The 22,215-nt window shown below is 42.4% G+C and overlaps 1 protein-coding gene across 3 annotated transcripts in view; it reads left to right on the forward strand.

Annotated features, from left to right (window-relative positions):
- LOC143512554 (ERC protein 2-like) overlaps positions 1 to 22,215 on the forward strand; it is a 215,104-nt gene that overhangs the window by 16,575 nt on the left and 176,314 nt on the right. For all 3 annotated transcript variants that reach the window (XM_077003020.1, XM_077003021.1, XM_077003022.1), the window contains exons 3-7: positions 4,898 to 5,314; positions 15,793 to 15,861; positions 17,998 to 18,024; positions 20,172 to 20,327; positions 21,948 to 22,037. In XM_077003020.1, coding sequence (XP_076859135.1) covers positions 4,898 to 5,314; positions 15,793 to 15,861; positions 17,998 to 18,024; positions 20,172 to 20,327; positions 21,948 to 22,037 — 759 coding nt within the window. The remainder of the gene's footprint in view (positions 1 to 4,897; positions 5,315 to 15,792; positions 15,862 to 17,997; positions 18,025 to 20,171; positions 20,328 to 21,947; positions 22,038 to 22,215) is intronic.

The raw sequence follows: 22,215 nt of genomic DNA on the forward strand, positions 1-22,215 counted from the left end.
ACAACACATAAACATGTACTATAATGTACTGTCATTGAAATTTGAACCTTAATGGTGAACAAGAACAGTCAAAAGCAGTTGGGTATGATATCAGAGTAGAGTACAAAGTTTATTAAAGACAAAAGACAGAAAAATAGATGGATCGATCCAGAGATCTCCAGTACACACACTCAAGAGCGTCTGCAAGAGAAAGCTGCCCCCCACTCACAGACCATAGTTCTTATACTATTTTGCTACATGATTACATCATACTTCCGTGACACGAGTTAAGCATGTTAGGTCTCATTGTTCCTCCGGTCCGCCAGATGCAGCATTCTAACGCAGCTCATCCTTATCTACAGACCAGAGACCTTCAGTCTGCCTTCATCTCACAAGGAGTGCCTTCACACACAATTTACTACTTCCATTACTAGAGAGAGTGCCTACAAGCACGTAAGGCATACAATGATCAACGTGTACTAGGCCTAACATATTTTCAATATATACCTTAATAACGTGATTTACATTCTACTCACTACTAAGTGTAATCAATACATATGTGTATATTGATGAATATTACAGAAAGACAAAATATGAATTTTTCACCTACAGTACATACACACACACACACACACACACACATGTTCTTAGATATGTCCATGCGCATTGGCCACACACGCGGTCGCGTCACGAGGTCGTGCACCTCTTGATTTTTGTGCGTGCAAAAATTGTCCGCAACCAACGGACCTCGGACCGGATACGGACCCGAGTGTTACGTTCGACCCCATCCCCCCCCCCTCCCCCCCCCCCCCCCCCCCCCCCCCCCCCCCCCCAGACCACAGGTCAGAGCTATCTGCCAAATTTGGCCCGCAGAAAAATATAGTTGATTAGCCCTGATCTATACTATACAAAGTCGTGTCCCGTGGGAGGCCTCACTGGAGGGGATCCCGAGTAAGTTCAAAGGTTGCACGCTGGTAGACCCCTGGACTGCCCCAGCGGTTGGTGTGGGGTGGTCACTGTTCCTCGGAGGAGGAACTGCAGCAACAATAAATAAGATCAACGGACTTGCATGGCAAGTTCTGACTCTGGCTTCTCGTACCGAGACTGCCCTGGACCTGTTAAATAAGGAGGTGAAAGAAATTAGACAGGTAGTTGTCCCGAATAGACTAGCTTTAGATCACATAATTGATCACATGACGGCTGAGGTTCAAGAACCAGTACAAGCCCATGGTTCTTGGTTTGGGTGGATCACTTCATGGCTAGGCCCATGGGGACATTGGATGCTGACTATGATTTTACCAATTGTAATAATCATTTTGCTGATGTTGTGTTTGCTGCTGTGTTTTTTGTCTTGCTATATGTGCCAGCATTATCAGCTGGCCTTGCACGATGACTTAAAGGAGCCTGAGATAGCAGACTCGAGATGTATGTTTAAGGAAGACGTCTGGGACCACCTGTCCACCAGGGGGACCACCAGGGGGGTAGCGAGGGTGGGGGCGGGGGCGAGGGGGGGTAGCGAGGATAGGGGGGGGGGGCGAGGGGGGTAGCGAGGGTGGGGACGGGGGCGAGGGGGGGTAGCGAGGGTAGGGGTGGGGGCGAGGGGGGGTAGCGAGGATGGGGGCGGGGGCGAGGAGGGTAGCGAGGGTGAGGCCCTCGCGCATGGGCGGAGCCACAGCGATTACGTCATTTTCGCCATGCGGACCCTCGCGCCGCTCGCGATGCGTCAAGTATAAACCAGGCTTTAATTTTTCTCCGCGGGGAGACGGGCCGCGGGCCGGATCAAGTTCAGTTGAATAGCCCTGCTTTAGGGGATACAGTGCAGGGCAGGAGTGTGTGTGTGTGTGTGTGTGTGTGTGTGTGTGACAGAGAGAGAAAGACTAAGGAATGTTGCATTGACAGGTGGAGCCTTTCATTGGGTTAGAAATCCTGGAATAAGAATTTTACTCCACTTAATTGTTTTTTTTTTTTTGCATGTTAGAAACTTTCAGAATGTAGTCAGACTCACGTTCACCTGTCATGTTGGTCCTTTATTGATTTTGCACCATCCTTAAATCCACTATAGAAAGATTTATATGTTATACAATATGCCAAGTCTTAACACAGTTTACATGAACACTAGAAGAAGAATTACTTAGCAGCTACTAGATGGAGACTTTAGACATTTTTCAGTTGGGTTCTTGAAGAATTAAGATGGAAATGCAGTCCAGTACATTTAACTTTTTGCTATGTATTCATTTGTGTGATGTTTTTGTCATGGTGATTGAGACCTGGTAAGGTTTAGGTGACTAATTTCACGTTTTCTAACATTACTCTTAAGCCGAGGATGAAATGGTGAATATGATGGTGGGTCTTCAGTTGTGAATGTTTACCATACGACCTAAATTACTTGGCTTACTGTCACCAAACGAAGTATTATCAGAGGCCAGTATTATCTGAGGCAAATTGCATCCTGCATGCCTGCTTTTTAAATTTTCTTTTTCTGTCTTATAGATGATTAATGAAGTTATCCTACCCAGGAAACCTTTCCTAACTGTTCAAATGAGTTATGTCATTAAAACGACAATTGAAGCAGGCATAAGTATATATAAATACAGGGTTCAACTTCTCAGCTGGAGTTTGTTCAGGGAGCTGCAGCAGTGCCATTAAAGACCAGCCTTTTCAGCACGGAGAGACGTGGAGAGAGAGAGAGAGACATGGAGTGAGACATATGGAAAGAGACATGGGGAGAGGGAGACATGTGGAAAGAGACATGGAGTGAGAGAGACATGGGGAGAGAGACACACAGAGTGAGAGAGACATGGGGAGAGAGAGAAAGATGTGAGCCAGCCAAAGCCAGCTAGATCAGGCAAAAAATTTCAGTTAGGCTTGTTTTTCCATTTCATTCACATATGTATAAATAAAGAGCACTACTCTACACTCACACTGGGGTGTGTGTGTGTGTGTGTGTGTGTGTGTGTGTGTGTGTGTGGGGGGGGGGGTTTGAAGGCCTCCTGGCCTGTGTGGCTTGGCCCCCTCCCTTAGTTGATGTCACATGGTGTTACACTGGGTTTCCATTCAGATCGTCTGCAAGTTTAATGTACATTTCTGAAAACATGAGATAAAAAAAATGAATGAAGTTGAGTTTCCATCCATTATGGTTATATGAGGAACCTCAAGATGACATGATTAGGGGTACAATGTACACAGTGTTTATTGTAGAGACTCCTCTTAATAGAGTGCTTTCTTCAGTTACTCAATTTCATCAACATTTTGGTTAGGCTTCTGGAGTTGGTTGAACATGACAAGTACTTTAAAAGGTCATGTTTTAGACCTGTGATAGGATATTCAGTGAGGTGAACTCTTTTTAAGATTAAAGGAATTTTGCATTCTAGCTAATGGTGTTAGTAATGAGGATCACCAGGAATTTCAAGGAATGAATGATACTGATGGTTAGAACATATTTACAGATTAAGGGGGTGTTAATCCAGGCCCTCTCTATGATTAGGACAATGACAACAAGCAATTAAACATTTGATCATTTCTAACATCTTCCCAAATGATTATATTGTGCTATGTTTGGTCTGTTAGTATACAATGTGTTGGACTTGTTTGGATGACTAATTAATAAACATTTTCTGAAATTTTCTGCTAAATGTGCTTTGATCAGATGCGGTCTGATCAGATTTTATACTGATTACATAGCTAGATGTGTGTGTTGCTCTCTTTGTTGGGGACACACCCAGTTCTGGTCTTGAATCACTCCTGATCGGGTTACAGCTCGAGTCCACGTTCAGTCCATTAGCTTAGTCAAATTGTCAAAAGCAGTTACTGAATCAACATGTTACAGTGACAGTCAGTTCTAACCCCCAATTATTAGTAAGTTTAAAATAGGCTCTGCTTTACTATTTACTGAATTACAACAATGCTGCCACCTATTGTTGAATGTACACATTGCTACAGTTCACTATGCTTGAATACTGCTTCAGACTTGCACTGCGTCAATATCAGGTTGAATGCTTTTAGTGTTCCGCCCCTTGTCTATGTTCATCTTTTTCCTCCATGTATTTTCATCACGTATCCTTCGAATATTGCTTCAAGTTGGCTTTTTAAATCAAGCTAGACTTGTAAGGCCTTTACATCTAGCTTAGACCATATGTAAGGAATGGATACATGAGATGAAGGTTTTGGAACCTAAAGTGTTTTAGAAACAGAAAAGTGTTTTAGCTGTAAAAAAGTGGCTTAATGCTTACAAGCATTACAAGCAATACAAGCAATCAAAATATTATGCTTCATGTAAAAAATCCTTTTAGCTTTTCTATTCACACTTGTCTGCTTCTGGTATATTTGTAGTAATATATAAGTGGCCTGATTCTTTTGGGCACAGAATATACAGGGACCAGGTAATTGTTCATAATGAATTAGATAAAGGAAGTTTTGACTACTGCTTATTGGTGAAGCTATACAAACAACTGGTGGGGATTGGCTGACAAATTAACTGAAAGCGTTTAAGGAAAGTGCCAGTGACTGAACACTGCCATAATCACACAGCTTACATATTTTCTGTGACTTGCACTTATGCAACAGCCTTTAAAAATCTTTCAGCTTCCTCTTTTCCTGTTTTCACCAATACACCATATTGTGCTGCACACGGACGTAATTTTGGGGGGGGACGGGGGGGACATGTCAAAAGCCAACTTTTTCAAAAGCCGGCTTTGGTCCCCCCCCCCAGTTTTTACGGTTAAAACCAAATATTTAAATAGCGACGAATCCATGTCCCCCCCACTTTTGAAATCAAAATTACGTCCATGGTGCTGCAGTTTATCTACTGCTTCTGTCTTGTATTTAGGGTTTTTGCTGTATTTTTCAGTAATACAGTAACACACCTAATTGTCTACTCATATGGAAGATAATGACACATGAAAAAAACTATTTTCCTCAGCATCTCCAGATGACCATACAGGCTTTACAGGAGGAGCTGCACACACAGAGGGACTTGAATGAGCTCCTGCAGGAGAAGCAGGCGGGCCAACAAGGCTTCACTTCTCCCATCCTGGAGCTCACCGAGGACAACTTCCATCACCTGCAGGCCGAGCACAAAAGTCAGGAAAAGGAGCTCTTTCTTCTGAGGAAGACTCTGGAGGAGATGGAACTCCGCATAGAGACCCAGAAGCAGACACTCGGTGCTCGGGATGAGTCCATCAAGAGGCTGCTGGATATGCTTCAGAATAAGGATCTCACCAGGTCCGAGATGCCGAATGAAGAAGGTTTAAGGCTTGGACGAGAGACTAAGGAGCAGCTAGGTTACCTTGAGGTCATTTTGGAACAGAAAGAGGAAGAGAACATGCACCTGAGAGAGGTGAGTTATTATGGCTTAAATGATAGAATGCCCTAACCAATCTACATTACCAATTTAAAAAATAAACAGTGTGCATAATGCAATACAGCAGTTTTCAGTCTTGGTTCTGAGGTATAGAGATGCTAATTGAAAATGTATAGCTTTATCCCTAACAGTCATGCCTGTAGCCAATTACAAGGTCAATTGGAATTTATAATAGCATAAAACAAATTCTGAAGCTAAATACAACTGGATAAAACAATCTGCTGCTAACATCTCCAATGAGTGCCTGCTTACTTTACTTTAGACTTAGTGTTAGGTGTGAAAAGGCGCGAGCATGATTAGCACCTCCAATTACAGAAATGGCAGTTCTTTCACATTAAGAGACGTTTCACACCTCTGAATAAATTATTGTGTCGATAACAGTAGGCCTACTAAACATGCCAAAGCCAAATCTGGAATATGCGTCCAATGAAGTTTACTTGTAACAGTAGTTTCCTATCAAGCCTCCATACCTACTCACTACCCGTTTCTGGCGCTCAGGCGTGTCGCGTGCGCACAAAACGCGGGTATTCTCAGTGGCGAGAAGCGCTCGAGACGTCATGACGTCATAACGGTCGTGGCTCGCGCTCGTTTTAAACCGTGAGAGAGGACGACGGCGCGTCTGAGTATGAATGCCGAGTGTGAATGCTGAGGTAAATCGGTGGTTATGTTTGCTTGCCGGGCTTTAGCGGCCTGTTGAGGGCGCCGTTATGTTTATCCAGTGGATAATCACAGTCTGTCTTGGTGATTATTAGTTCATGATTAATGAGGCAAAACACGCCGACGGCGCGGGTTGTAAGAAATGACGGTGTGTTGTTTCTTTACCCCCTTGTCCCGCCGGTGGCAGGTAGGATAAGTACTGAGAGAGAGAGAGAGAGAGAGAGAGAGAGAGAGAGAACGTGTGTGTTCAGAGAGAGAGAGAGAGAACGTGTGTGTTCAGAGAGAGAGAGAGAACGTGTGTGTTCAGAGAGAGAGAGAGAGAACGTGTGTGTTCAGAGAGAGAGGGAGAGAACGTGTGTGTTCAGAGAGAGAGGGAGAAGAACGTGTGTGTTCAGAGAGAGAGAGGAACGTGTGTGTTCAGAGAGAGAGGGGACCGTGTGTGTTCACAGAGAGAGAGGGGACCGTGTGTGTTCACAGAGAGAGAGAACGTGTGTGTTCACAGAGAGAGAACGTGTGTGTTCACAGAGAGAGAACGTGTGTGTTCACAGAGAGAGAACGTGTGTGTTCACAGAGAGAGAACGTGTGTGTTCACAGAGAGAGAGAGAACGTGTGTGTTCACAGAGAGAGAACGTGTGTGTTCACAGAGAGAGAGAGAACGTGTGTGTTCACAGAGAGAGAGAGAACGTGTGTGTTCACAGAGAGAGGGAGAGAGAATGTGTGTGTTCACAGAGAGAGGGAGAGAGAATGTGTGTGTTCACAGAGAGAGGGAGAGAGAATGTGTGTGTTCACAGAGAGAGGGAGAGAGAACGTGTGTGTTCACAGAGAGAGAGAGAGAGAGAGAGAGAGAGAGAGAACGTGTTTGTTCACAGAGAGAGAGAGAGAGAGAAAACGTGTTTGTTCACAGAGAGAGAGAGAAACGTGTGTGTTCAGAGAGAGAGAGAGAGAGAGAGAGAAACGTGTGTGTTCAGAGAGAGAGGGAGAGAGAACGTGTGTGTTCACACACACACAGAAACCGAGTGAACGTATGTGTTCAGAGAGAGAGAGAGAGCGTGTGTGTTCACATAGAGAGAAGGAGAGGGAGAGAGTGAACATGTGTTCACACTCAGACAGAGAGAGAGAGAGAGAAACACACAGAGAGCGAAAGTGTGTGTTCTTTATGAGGCAGTCCAGACCTTTGACGAGAAAAGGAAACTTAGTGAAGTCTTAAAACTATTTTATCAGTCCCACCAAAACAAGGGATTTTTAAGTGTGTTAGAGTACTTGACTGTGAGTTTGTGTGTGCACTAGTCAGTAATTATCTCATAATTATCATTAACCTTAGTCCAGGAGACAAGGAGACAACCTTAGTCCAGCTGTGGTCTATCAGGGAGCGTTACTCTTCATTCGTTTAATTAGCTGCCACCAAACCAAAATGAAAGCTTTCCATTACACTTCACATTACTCTTATTTCATTACACTTCATGCTTATTTTGGCTTGATAAACGCCACCATTTTCCTTATTTACATTTTATTTGTTTTTCGAAAAAAAAGTGCTAAGGACAACTACTCATTTAAAGTAGGTTTTCTCTCTCCTAAATGACTATGCCTTTGTTTGAAGGCTTGGAGAGTTAACCTGCTGTAGTGGAGGACTGCAGTATTAAAATAGGCCTACTAAAAGGTTTGGAATATCGTTAAGATATATAATTAAGACAATTTGTGGGAATTTAGTCAACTAACATAGCAGTAGCAGTGTCTAATAATAAAAATAGAGGCGTTCGCTGTCTAGTCGCTGTGAAAATGTTATAGTTTCTGTCATATGTTCAATATTTATTTGTAACATCATGGAGGTGGAGTGAGTAGAGTGAGGTTTATTAAGGGTAAATCCATAAACATAGTCGTGGTCACAGTCCAGGGTCATTAAACAAACACGGATATTCATAAATAAACAAAACAAACAAAAGGGAAACCAGGCAGAATAAACTAGAAATATCAAACGGGCCGCACAGACAACAATAACCAGAAAGTTTCCACACTTATAACAATAACCGGACACCAACAAACCAATACAATAACCAACACCAAACAAGGACGGGGTTGAAATACACAAACCATCAAGGGAAATAAACTTGATACAGGTGGAACAGAATCAGAGGGCGGAGACACAGTTTGTAAGGAGGGACGGAGGCTTGGAAAAACACCAGCACACAGAACACCCAAACAAAGCCATAACTACAGGCAGGGCTGGGTCTAGACGTGACATTATTACTATAATTTTGCTGTTTTATGCTTTAGTAGAAATTAAACTACCGCACACTACATACTTGTATTTTTTTGTATATATTTATATATGCAATGACAAACTATAGCTAATATAGGACATACACAACCAATAGACCATCAGAATACATTTTGGGGAAAAACAATCAAACAAAAAACATGACAGAATCTGAAATATTCATATAGATTTTAAACTCATATTTCGAAATAATAAATGAGGCATATACCTACACAAAGTGGCTATGCACTGGAACATTTGAAACTACAGTATTTTGATCCATGTATAGTCACATGTGCCTCAATTAGATTCAGTGTCATGTCCTCCTATTCACTCTTTAAAAAACGGAATTGTTGCATTAATGATAGATTTATCCATGACAATAAAATGTTTCTTTTAAACGTCATTGGAGCTAAGGACAGATGCATAACTAACTTATAAACCTGTGCACTAACCATTTAAATGGGGTAATATGGGGGCAGCAAGTGCGTTTGGGTCAGTACATTTCAGGGAGGGTTTCCATGTGGGTCTATATGTGCTTGTTTGTGTAGTGAGGTGTAAGATGTCATGGGTTAGTGGTATGGGCTCTTTGCTTGTCTAGTCCAGGTGAATGCTCCTTTATGCCTTCCGTGCTCTGCAGGGAGAGAGGCCTCATGTTCTGAGCACAGCTGTATCTCACGCTGCCAGATGGACAGCTGGGTGGGGGGTGTCTGAGAACAAAGTGTAGAACGTTTTGCGTGCTGATTACTGCAGCGTGTTCACGGGAGAGAAGGGAAGAGTGAGTGTGAAAAGGAGACCTGCTTCCACCAATAAATTCAAACACACCTCACTTCTTTTTGCAAAGTTAGTGGGGGGAAAAAATAAAGAAGAAAGAGTGATTCAGAAAGCTAGTGTGTCAATGTGATCACTGCACTGGAAGCAGCCTTGGCAGTTTGTTTTGGTTTCCTGCGGGCTTTATGGCCAGATTTTCTTTTTGTTTAAGACTTCAGTGGCAGTGCAGTTGAAGTGTGCTTGCAAACATGCATGTTGAGGCTGTTTTGGCAGGCTGCAAAGACTTTTAAAGTGGTCGTTAATAAGAGAACCCAGGAGAGCAGTGATTACTTCACTGTACCGCCAGCCCCTCACGCCATTACCTGTCTGCCAATCTTTTTGGTACACTACTGCCTTTGTTTAAATACTGTGCATTTTCAAGTGGCTAAAATATTTAGAATAGTTAAGAAAAAGTAACATGCATTTAAATATATGCCTTCGTCTGACAAGCATCATTTAAATCTACACTTTGTTTTTTTTTCTTTCAAATCACCTCCCATTAATTGACTGTAGAATTGTCCTGGAACAACCTGGCACTAAGGGCCTTGTTTAAATGTATGACCATTGGGCTGGGATGAAAGCAATGTCTCATAAAGTTCTCTGACCATCACCCCTATGCTGTGTCTAGCAGCAGGTTTTTAGCAGGTGTGTGCTCAGTGCATTTGTAAGCAGCACGGGTGTGTTGCAACCTTGTACACCCATGTGACAGGATGCTGGAATTACATGTGTTAATTACACAAAATAGGCCAAACTTATTTGAGGTCTCAAATAAACTTAAATTTTAAATTCTGCATAATCACTTGGAAAAAGTCTGAGGTGTAGCTCACCACTGGGTGGCGCCATTTGATCATTCTTTGGCTGTTGAATTTCCTTCTCACTGGCATTGTAGAAGAAACCACAAACACACTTCCATGTGGTGTATCCTCTGTAATTTACAGCCTATTTACAGAATAGCTTTAACATTAGCTTTACTACTTGGCACCAGTACATCCTGGACACTGAGATTTTAGTTTGATCAATAAACAACAGTTCTAACAATATGCATGTGTAAACTGTGCTGTATTTGGTCTGGCTTTGCAATTAATTGGGTTTTAATCTACATTTCATCTACGGTACCTTGGGCAGTACTACGCTTTAAACCCTCAGTTTTGAAAACCTCTCTGCCTTGCGTGTCTCCACTTCAACAGTGATATCTTGCTTTCAGCACATCTTTTCATGTTAAGAGTTTGAAGAACAGACCAATTAAGAGTATTTACTCAGCAGGCATGTGATCTACCTGCTCCCAAATGAGTTTTAGCACAGACCCAGAGTCAGCGGCTTGACACGTTTAGCCCTGTGTAGAAAACCGCAGAAGTTGTCTAGGATCAGTAGCAGAGTTCAGCTTCTCTCGGCGATGGCCATGTCCTCAGGGGCTAGCCACAGTCTTTCCCTGGAGTGTGCTTGTTTGCTTTCTTCCTCTCAAGAGTGTGAAGGTGTGAACGCAGCCGAGATATGTTTGTCTCCTACGTTCGCCCCCACCCAACCACACACACAGTGGTTAAAGTGGAGCCAGGAGCTGATTGAGTTTACCCTGTTGCAGGGTCTCGGCGGGCTGTAGAAAAACACTCGGTGTGTTTGTGTGAGCGCGTGTGAGAATGAGAGCGAGAGTGAGAGAGATAGGAGCTGAAAGAAAGGGTGGGAGAGGGAGGGAAGAGAGAGAGACAGGGAGGGAGAGAGAGAGACAGGGAGGGAGAGAGAGTTTGAGTGTGAATATGTTTGGAGGGTGTTTCAGACTGAAAACTGTATACTGAGAGGCATTTCTGTGGTAGTTGGAAAATTGTTAGCCAGTAGACTTTTGTTGCTGAAGCATAAATAAACATCCTTAGAATATGGCTATTACTATTTTTATATTATAATTAGTGCAGATGTAAATGACGAATGAAAATGTAAAGAGTTTTTCTTTTGTTTAGATGAATATTCACATAAAATGGCAATTAACAGAATTTCTGAAAAAAAGTTAGATTTATTTCTTACAAAAGCAATACAGTGAAACACAGTGAGTGTATGCATGATTTAGCCAAACACTACTGAGGTTTAACATGGTTCTCTAATTTGGCAGCACACACACAGACGCGCGTGTGTGATGAGCAGAGGGAGCGTTTAGTGTCACTCTTGACCATAAGCAGACAGAAGCCATAACTCACTCCGTCTCTTATTATCACTGATGTTAGCCTCAATTATGTCCAGATTTATCAAAAGTCAGGTGGGCAGTGACCATCCTAAGGGGCAACATGGAATTTTCCAGAGCTGACAGGTGACGTTGGTTTGTTTTCTCTCTCTCTCTCTCTCTCTCTCTCTCTCACTCTGCATTTACCAAGTACAGCTGCGTTTCCGTCTTAGACCATAGTGTGTTTTCTTCCCCCATGACACCTCCCTGTTCTTGCTTTACTTTTTATTCTGGGTTTTAATCTTTCGGTTTGGAAGGCTTCACGGTGCTGGCGCTGAGGTCAGTGTACAGTGCAGAGGTAAATGTTCCATTAAATAAAAGCTCCTTCTAGTGCTTGTCCGGGCCTTGTTTCTCAGGGCAGACCTTGATGTTCTTGGCGGGTTCTGAAGCCCCCACAACCCCCCCCCCCCCATTTTTTTCCTTGACCGGACTGAAATTTTAGAAATGTCACTCACCACGCTCTGATGAGAGAAATGTGGGAACACCAACATACCAGCCAAGCTGTCCATTAGAGTAGTGCTCTCTCTCTCTCTCTCTCTCTCTCTCTCTCTCTCTCTCTCTCTCTCTCTCTCACTTATCAGATCCAGTCCATGCTGGATTTCTGCTTCTACCCCCAGTCCATTTCTCTACATGCCAGTATTTTTACACACGTTTTGCATGGAGTGAGATGGTCCAGTGTGTGCTATTGTACCCGTAACACACAGAGATGGCAGTGATTTGGCCTTTGTGTGAACTAAAATTCAATATAGCGTAGGGAGCCTAGGTACCAGAGAGAGGGCTTGGTCTACGTACATGTGTGTATGTAACTGGTGTTTTCTAGAGTTCATCTGTAGCACCCTGCATTACAGCAAAGACATGATTGGGTCAGGGTTCTTCTCTTCGGGAATTTCATGATCATTTTTGCATTTCCATTAATCTGACCTTGTGGAGGTTTGTTTGTGTAATCAACTATAAGAATATTTGTGGGATTGACTGTGGCTATAGTAATTGCTTAAATGCTCTGAAGGATCTTAAAAAATAAATCAGAAATGGCTAGGTTGTACACAGCTTTAAGCCCTTCACTAAGACAGTTTAGCTGTAAATGTTCACTGATGTAAATGCCAAACACACACACACACACACACACACACACACACACACACACACACACACGAGCACACGCACTCCTGAGGCTGGGGTTTATGGTCTAATGGTTGTACAGAATTTTGGAGCGGAAAAGTTTATCAGGACTTAATTATTCCCTGCTTCAAGCTACCATTACAATGCTTTGATTTTTTTTTTCTTAAATGTACTCTTGCTGAAGTACATTAACACATTGTTTCAACATGGCTCCCCCCAGTCATAGCTTAGCTGGTAGGTGATTGGTCAGTCGAGATTTGAAATTTGTCCTCTGGGCTTGTGGTTTCCTTTCTGGCTCTTTGGTCATTTCCTGTCAGAGGGACGGTGACATTCATAACTGTGTAGTCAACATGGTAGTGTAGTGTAATGTAGAACACTGTTTTGTATAATAATAATAATAATAATATTATCAACATTTGCACTCTTAATTTCAATGCTTGAACAAAAAAATTATCAATGTTTTTGTGATAAGGTAGTATATTAATAAAATAACTGTTAAATGAAAGGCCTAGTAAAGTATATAGTTGATACTGTTGTGGAAGTAGACATATTCTATCTCTCTTTCTCTCACTCTCTCACACAAACATGCAGCAGCTCACTGCTTTACTGCACAGAGTCACACATGTAAATCTGCAGGAGGGCCTCCATGTTTGTGAATCAATACTGCTGCCAGTCACTTTGAATACAGTTTTTATATCTGGATTGTTAATCTGTAATCAGCTGTGTGTTTGATGGATAATGCATCATCTGTGGACTTTTTTTTTTAAACCTTTTTTAAGACTTCTGCCTATATTTTGTGCTTGTGTGTGTGACACCCAGTTTTGCGCAGGTAAGAACAGAGCTATGGTATCCCCATTTTCACACAAAGTAACTCTCACACACTGCCAAAAAAGTGGATTAGCCATGTAAAAACCCCTGTCTTTTCTCCTTCCTGAAGCACTCTGTGCATTTTTAGTGCAGCTCCTTTGAAGACCCCTGTGACAAGTGTAATCCGTTTGATCTGAACGGGTCGAACCCATCCCGACAGGCCCTAATCCTCTCTCTCCATTCCCCCGCTAACGTGCTGAACGCATCAAGCCAGCAGCGCAACATCTCTGCCAGGTTTCGAAACGAAACCCGGATGAAACAAAAGCCAGGAGGAATCCTAAACAAGAAGATACAACCCAGATCTGGCCATCATGGGACAGGTGTTCGAAAGCCCACAGAACAATGGGGACCTCAGAGCCTGATCTTTGACCTCCCGGCTAACAAGGTTTTGATTGGCATATTGGCTTCTTAAACACCGGGGCACAGTAAATCCAGGTAATCGTTGCTAACAGGATGGGTTCATAGCTGGGGGACAGAGGGTGGGAGTGGATGGGGTGGTGGTCTAGAAAGCATATTTGAGGAACTTAGCTTATATTCTCATTTAAAGCACACAATATCCCTTTAAACTAAATGTGTAACCCTAACCCTAGGCGAGATTAAGGTTTAGACAGAGGGGGAGGTGGTTCTAAATAAACACATAGAGACTCTGACACATTCAGAATTATTAATGGTATTACCAAGGCAAAAACACAGATATTTAGTTTGTCAGGCATGTGATAACGGTCTTTACTCAGCTATTAGGATACTTCTGTTAGGAGTAATGGGTTTAAAATGGTTAAAAGCTTTAATGGTATAACTTTTGTGGTGAAGTTTGTATTTCATCTACAGTTCATTCTTGATAAGCGTAGACAACTAGAATTAAGCACAATGACTCAATTCCTAAAACCTCAGGCTTGGATAATGACACGGAGGCTATTTTCTGATGCATTAAGTATTATGATTCATGGATTGTGATGCAGTGTGTTACACATTGTTTTTATTATGCTTCATAAAGATTTAAATTAAAGTAACAGTTATGTATGCAAAATATAGCAAATGTTGATAGAAAACTAACATTAAAACAAAAATATTTAAGTGCGTTATATTTCCTGAACTTAAATTTAGTCAGGATAGCCCTTGTTTGATGAAGAGTGTGTGTGTTCTGCAGAGTGTGCGGGTTAAGTGGGAGACATTTCAAAGCCTCCTTTGTAGCTGCTGACAAGCGCAGTTCTAAGGGGCAGCTCTCTCTTGGTTGGCTGTCAATCAAACCTCGGAAGGTGAAAGGTCATTCCCTATAGTGGTATGTACAGCTTGCAAATGGAGCTAGGGTGAAAGAAGGAGAGATAGTTTCACCTGGAATTTGTTTTTCAATCTGTCCTTTTTGTGGTCTTCACTGGTGGGGTTAGTTAGTGTTTCTGTGGTATGTGAGATGACAGCCTAATGAGGCTGGAGAGGAGCTGGTTGAGCGTGTGTGTGAGTGAGATGCTATCTGCACAGCCAGCTAACATCATGCTAATGGACACGAGAGCACACAGGGGCTAATATTACCAACCCTGAAGGGCAAAAAACATTCTCATGTGCATGCAGTTCCTCCAGAATACATGAATACATACAGAATACACACACACACACACACACACACACACACACACACACACACACACAACTAAACAATATTTGTAATACAGTAAATAACTTATAGTCTAAATCATAAGACTTTTTTCATAGATCTGACAGAATGCTAACAAAACTAACTTAAGGAACTAAATGTAACTAAATGAAGGGCCAATACTTTGTGTGTGTTTGTATGTACATATGCATTTGTATGTATATGTGTAGCAAATTTGAACAACACTGACAGCAAAACACTGCCATTTTTATTCCTATGCTTAGATTATCACTGTCAATATCTATCTGTCAACTAAACACAGAATCTCACTTTATTAGAAACCAAGTATCCTGCAAAATGACCCGTTTGCTGTGTGTGCGTGTGTGAAGGTCTACATTAAATATTGACAGAGGCAGGCAGACTGATAGCGCATGTGCCAGCAGTTTGTGTTATGAGACCTTGAGCGTGATAACTCCCGATGGAATGAGAGAAAGCAAGATATTGAGAGAACCTGTAGGAGGGAGAGAGAGAGGGAGAAACAGAGATGCACCTGTAGGAGGGAGAGAGAGAGAGAGAGAGGTAGAAAGAGAGAGATGCACCTGTAGCTGCGCACGAACAAAGTGTCAGCATCTGATGTAGCAGGAGACAAAGCAAGAGAGAGGGATAGAGAGAGAGAAGAAGAGAGAGAGAGAGGGATAGAGTGAGAGGAAGAGACGTGTGACCCTCAGAGACACAAACACAGAAACTAAAGAATACTGACATTGAAAGGCATGAAGTCAGGAGAAGGTGATGGGTAAATAGATCCCGCAGGATAGACCGAGACTCGTCTGTTAGCCAAGAGTTGCGTGGGGCTAAGGAACACGTACAGAAAGGAAGTTGAGTCACAAAGTTGGCGAACAGGAGACGGCTGGAAGATGGACAAGCAGCCTTATTTCTACCGTCTTCCATCTCAGGAGCTGTACCAGAGGCAGCAGACAGACCATGCCAAGACCAAGGCCCTGCACACGGCCATCGACATGAAGGTAAGAGCACTCGAGCTCACAAACCACGTACAGTCTCTGACCTCAGGTCAGGCTACACGGCACCAACTGGGTGTCCTTTCATGTTGCGAAGACTACAGCATCTGTGATTAATGAAACCAAAAATGTTTATTGTCACAGAACTTCAGGTTGATTGGATTTCAAATTACAAATGGTGTAATGACTTGGGTAAAATTGGCATAACTATTTACTATCTGCTGGGATAGTCAATAACTCTTAGACTTCTCATTGTGGTTTCAATGTAGGGTTGCACAATCTTCATCATTTGCTCATCGCTATTACACTACTGGCATTTGCAGTACTGAGATCACAGATGGCAGCAATATGAACAAAACATTTTTTTCTTAGTGCTGTGAGCATCCTGTGGGTGTTCAGATGAATCATGTCATTCGCACAGTCCAACAAACGTGAATAATGTTGGGCAGTAATACGTAGGCTGGCCTTTAATCAGGCCATACCAACACGCATGAATATTAAATGAGGTATTTTGCAGTTTTAATATAATTGTAATGCAGTATTTTTGCTTATATCTTGCAGCTCTTCCTCACTTCTGAAAATAAGCGCAGTCATTTTTCCTTTCACTGAATATGTCTACAAAACATTATATAGAGCAGGTATCACCAAATGGCGGACCGCGGTCCGGATCCGGACCCGAACGCCGTCCTGTCCGGACCCAATCACATTCCTGATTAACTGGATACGGACCCAAATGCCAAAAAATTTTTAACGGGAGACTATATTTTAAACCGCAGAATTTATTTTCAGACGAGTGTTACGTTCACCACCCATTTGAGTGTTACGTTGCCCCCCCCCGCTCAACAACTTTCATTCGCCCCACACTCCCCCACCCCCGCTCCGCTCGGCTCAACAACTTTCGTTCGGCGTCGCGGACCCGGACCCGGACCTAAGGTCTGAGCTATCTGCCAAAAATGGACCGCGGAAAGATTTAATTGATTACCAATGATATAGAGTATGAAGCCCATAGATTTGAGTCATCCAGAAGCATCCAGAGGTATCTGGAATGTCTTCAGTTTTCCTTCAGTGAGTCTGCATAGCCTCTGGATCAGTGGCAGTGTTCTGGTAATGCAGACTGAACTGCCCAGCTGACACAGATCCATATGACCGTTGCATCTAACTACTGAGTACTGGAATCAGGTGGTAGCTGCTGCCTGCATTGGAACTGATACTCTCTACATAACAAGTCCTCTTGTAGGGACAGTGCATGTCAAAATAAGTTGAAGCACTGTACGTCTCTAACTATATTTTAAAGCAGGTTAAAGCTCAAATGAAAACCATGCAGTAAGCAGAAGTTTTCAATGAACTAGATTTTTGATCACAAATCCTAACCTTAAACATGTGACAAACTGCAAAACTGACCCCTGCGGCAAATGGCACACTTTAACCACAGACTAGGCAATGAATAGATGACAGTTTGAAGTCTGTCCATATGGCTGCTTGCCATTGAAGGCCAATAGCAGGAAGAGCTCATGTTGCTCTGCTTAAAGAGGGCGCACTTATTCAATTTGTTTCAAATGTCACATATGGAAGCTTTCACTCTGGGCGCTGACTTTGAAGAGAGGGCGAGCTGTGAAAAAAGGTTGCCCGCTTCACACACACACACACACACACACACACACACACACACACACACACACACACACACACACACACACACACACACACACACACACACACACACAAGCCCCATGTGCAGAAATGTGTTGCCAGTGCTTTGGAGTTAATTTGCTGCATGGATGTTTAGTTGGATTGAATCATATCTAACCAGCTTCTGTCATCACATGTTAAATAAATGTAAACATCCACATCAGATAAATGGATTTGGATATGCACTGTTGTACACGAGACTTGTTTCCATGCTGATAATACTGTCTAGATAATGCTATGTAGTTTGTTTTTAACAGTAGCTAGATGTATATTGTGTGTGTGTGTGTAGGTGTGTGGGTGAGATGTGTGTGTCTGTGTGTGTATATATCCCAATATTTATGTCTGTATATATCCCAATATTTTTGTTGCTTTTATGTTTCTTATCTTTGTCTATGTGCGTTCCCTAAATGCTAAGTGTACTAATATCTGTGTATTATGTGATGTGTGTTGCAGGGCCCTCTTCCCGGTGCTCTTTGGCAGGTATTGTACATGTATTCTGATTTCCAAAACGTTTTTCCAAACTCTTCTTTTAGTATATAGCAGCTGTATATGTACAGCTAAATCCATCACTACACAAAATTTTAATATACAAATGGTTTGTTTAATGCTCAAATAGTCTGTAGTCAGAGTCAGCCAGTGGAATTTTTAAATGGAAAAAAAGTTTGTATTTTGTATTTTTGCCCCTGCAAACTGTATAAAATACATGCAAAAGTATAAAATGCAGCTACCATGATATTTTCATTTAGATTAGCTGTATGGCACAAGAAAACAATCCTACATTATAACGTGCCTTTTGATGTGTCAAAAATCAAAATTTGGTTTAATGCATATTCCTATATTACTGTCCTTGTGAGTTTGGCCTGTTCCTTAAGGAATATTCATTTTGCTGATTCAGCTCTCATGATTTTTACCTGCCTTGTGTTGGCTTAACGTTGTCAGCAAATCAATAGAGTGTGTGCTAATGGACGACCTGCCCTCTCGTTTTCTCTAAGAGCGTTTTCACACTAGAGTTTTATTCCCTACCCTGGAGTACTTGCTCTCCAGGCTGGTACGTTTGGTCAGTTGTGCATGTTCAGTCTAGAGAAAGGATCTTTAGTCTTCCTGAAATCAGAGGTCTGGATTTTTGCTTCAAGCAAACTGTGGTGTGGCCCCTCTGTGTGGAGGCTATCTGCCTTGTGTGGGGTTGCGTGATTGGGACCATTTGTAATGTCAGGTCATGTCCCTTTCCAGGTGTCATGGTGCACAGTGAAATGTCATGAATCGAAAAAGATCTGTTCTGCACTGCTTAAGTGTTTGTATTGAAGGACACAGAGCTGTAAACAGATGAACCCAGTTCCTAACGCTGCATTCCTGTGTGCTGAGTAATGTACTGCTCAGTCCATCCATGCGTGGAATGGATGGGATTCTTTTGTGTGAGAGCAATAATGAGTCCTTCCCCAGAACCAGTCCTGGGTGTGGACTACAGCAGTAATCAGGACAAGTGTGAAAACGCTCTAAGCCTCTTTTTTGTATCTCTTTTGCTGCTTGTGTTTTGTATTAAAATGTGTGTGCATTACACATGTGCACACATGTGGGTTTTTGTGTGTGTGTGTGTGTGTGTGTGTGTGTGTGTGTGCACATACATTTATGTCATTATACTTATTTTGACATCTGATTCCATGACTAGAGCAAAGGTAAATGCCAGCTTAATTCAATAAGTGAGGAACAAACTCTTTTTAATGCTGTTAAAATAAAATAATAAATATGGTAATATTTATTGGTAATAAAAAAATCTCTCAACCAAACAAAAAATTGTTCTTATGTCCTTATGGTTAACAGATGATGCTATATGTTTTAGCATCATTAGCTGTTATGTTTTAGTCTTATCGAGGTGGACATTTTATAGTCACAAAAATTGATTGCAATGCAAGTGTGCATATTCTTATAATCTGTCCAGTAAGCCCTTTGTAGATGATATAAAAGTTGGTAAATGTAAAAAAATCCAAATATTAGTTGTGAACATTGGCTTCTTTGTTCCATCGTCCTCATGGTGGGAGGTTTTGATTTGGAGCGCTTGTTCTTGTCTTTTCTGAAGTGCAGTATTCAGCCCCACGTCTTCATTTGCTGCCTGCTTGTCCTTCTGTTTCTGCGTACCTTCTCCGTGCCTGCTCTACGCCTTCGCCGTACCTTCTCCGTACCTTCTCTGTACCTTCTCCGTGCCTCCTCTACACCTTCTCCGTGCCTCCTCTACACCTTCTCCGTACCTTCTCTACACCTTCTCCGTGCCTTCTCCGTACCTTCTCCGTGCCTTCTCTGTACCTTCTCCATACCTTCTCTACGCCTTCTCCGTAACTTCTCCGTACCTTCTCTATGCCTTCTCCGTACCTTCTCCGTACCTTCTCCGTAACTTCTCCGTACCTTCTCCGTAACTTCTCCGTACCTTCTCTATGCCTTCGCCGTACTTTCGCCGTACCTTCTCCGTGCCGTCTGGTTTGGCTGATCTCTGCATGTGCCAAAGCCAGTGAATCCACTTCTCACCGTTGCTTTTCTTTTCTTTTTTTTTTGAGACTTTCTAACTTTCGCAACACTTCGAGTCTCGATTCCACACGTTCAACATCCTGATGCGTGTTTGCACATGTCCCATGTAGAACTCCAAAATTGCTTCACTGGAGAGGAACATTCGTGACCTGGAGGATGAGATCCAGATGCTGAGGTTCAGCGGCCTCCTGAACACACATGACAAAGACAAGGAGCTCAAACAGATGGAGGCCTACAAGAGCCACTCCAGGTTGATGAAGAACAAGGTTAGCTTACCACACACCCAAGACCAGCTGCAAAGCTCCATCAAGAGAAGGCTGTAGGTGTGGATGGGTAGAGGGGCAGATGAATGAAATGATGAAGGAATGGTAAGTATATGAATAGATCAGTGTAGGAATGGAGGAGTGGATTGGTCAGAACGAATAGCTCCTCAAAGAAGATATGGTGGACTGGGATATAAAATTGACCATGATGAAGGGATAAAATGTGGTGCTGAAGATATTATTGTGAATAAACTGAAAGATGAACGGATGAGCCGATGGGTGGATGGTCTTCATCCATGGGATGAACAAAAAAATGTGCCATGCAAAGCTGGTGTTGGCTTTCCCCAGCAGTGTCGGATGGCTGCACTTCTTCTGCACTGACCTTTCGCACTCCAGAAGGTGCTTTTATAGAATGGAAGATTAAGTTACATTAACTTGAGTGTTAATGATTTATTATTTAGAGCTAAAGTTTCATAAGAATTTTGTGTTATAATACATTGAGGATTCACTTGTATGACATTCTCCCTTTGTGATCAATTAAAGAATAATTTTTGCTGACTTTCTTGGTGGCATTTCTTGATTCAAAAAAGTTCCCACATAAGAGACTGATAATCGTACTAAAAGCCTGGTTGTCTGCATAATTTTGATAGAAGAGGAGAACTTAACTTCTGTGTCACCACACATGCAGTGCAGTGAGAAACTCAGAACCCTTAGAGATTTCTTCTGCCAACTTTGTGTCTCACTCTCTTGTGCACTCTTGCACACAAAGTATGTCTCATACTTGGAATATCCTCACATACTCATTCCTGAACACCCATCAACCTAAATCATATATGTCACTCCTCCATCCGTCCTGTCGTTCAGGGGCCCCCTCCTTTCAGCGCTAGGGGCCTGCGGCACTGATGAATTGTGGGAAATCAAAGGTCCAGGAGCAGATAAGGGTGGCAGGTTGAGTTTCGGCTGTTTCCTGCGAGCCCAGTTGCCGCTCTATGGCCTCTATGTGTCTGTTCACAATGGTCTTTTGATGAAGACCAGCTTTGGGGTGCCATAATCCCTCACAAGCTATCATGCGCACTCCTGACCCCCATCTGAAATGCACACTCTCGGCGCGACACTGAGAGGAAGAGAGAGCAGTCAGGGAGGAAAGGCGAGTGAAACATCTTGTTTGTGTTTTCCCGTCTCTCTTGTTTCGCAAGGAGAGGGTTCGTCTCAGTAAACCTGATGAATCATCATGTGGTGGGCCTGAGTCAAAAGGCTGCTAAACTATGAAGGGAACCAGGACACTAACAAATAAATACATTTTGGTTTTCTTATGCCACATGTGCACATACCTTGATCTGAAATTTGCCTAGAAAGGTCTTTAAAACTTGAGATTAAGACTTGTTTTGTGGATTTTTAAACACAAAATTGTTAGAGTGAACCTCTGAAATTTTAATCTGTGTAAACTGATTTGGCATTTTTTGTGTTCAGATTTAAATGTCCTAATCCACCTACGTATCCAGAATGAATGACTTGCTTTTATCATGGAATCAGTTTCCAAAGACCATATTCTTAGGTGTACTAGATTATAGAATGCTGGTATAATCTGTCTTGTATTTAAAGTATTTTCTCTTTGTGTTTTAGGATCCGTTTATGCATCATGTGGCTTTCGCATCTCCACGAGCGAACAATCGCTGTCATGACCAAACGTACATGCTCCCTCAGCAACACAAGGTCTCAGACCAGTGAAAACTACATTTTCTACCTCTTTCCTCAACTATACCCCTCTCTGTATATACATCCTTCTTCATTGTTTCTCCTCCTGTTTCTTCAAATTTCTCTTTCTTGTTTCTCTTGCTAAACATGACAGGCAAACTTTCAGTCTATATGAATCTAAGACACCGTTAGAAAT

The sequence above is a fragment of the Brachyhypopomus gauderio genome, chromosome 4, assembly GCF_052324685.1.
Source record: "Brachyhypopomus gauderio isolate BG-103 chromosome 4, BGAUD_0.2, whole genome shotgun sequence".
NCBI classification, from domain to species: domain Eukaryota; kingdom Metazoa; phylum Chordata; class Actinopteri; order Gymnotiformes; family Hypopomidae; genus Brachyhypopomus; species Brachyhypopomus gauderio.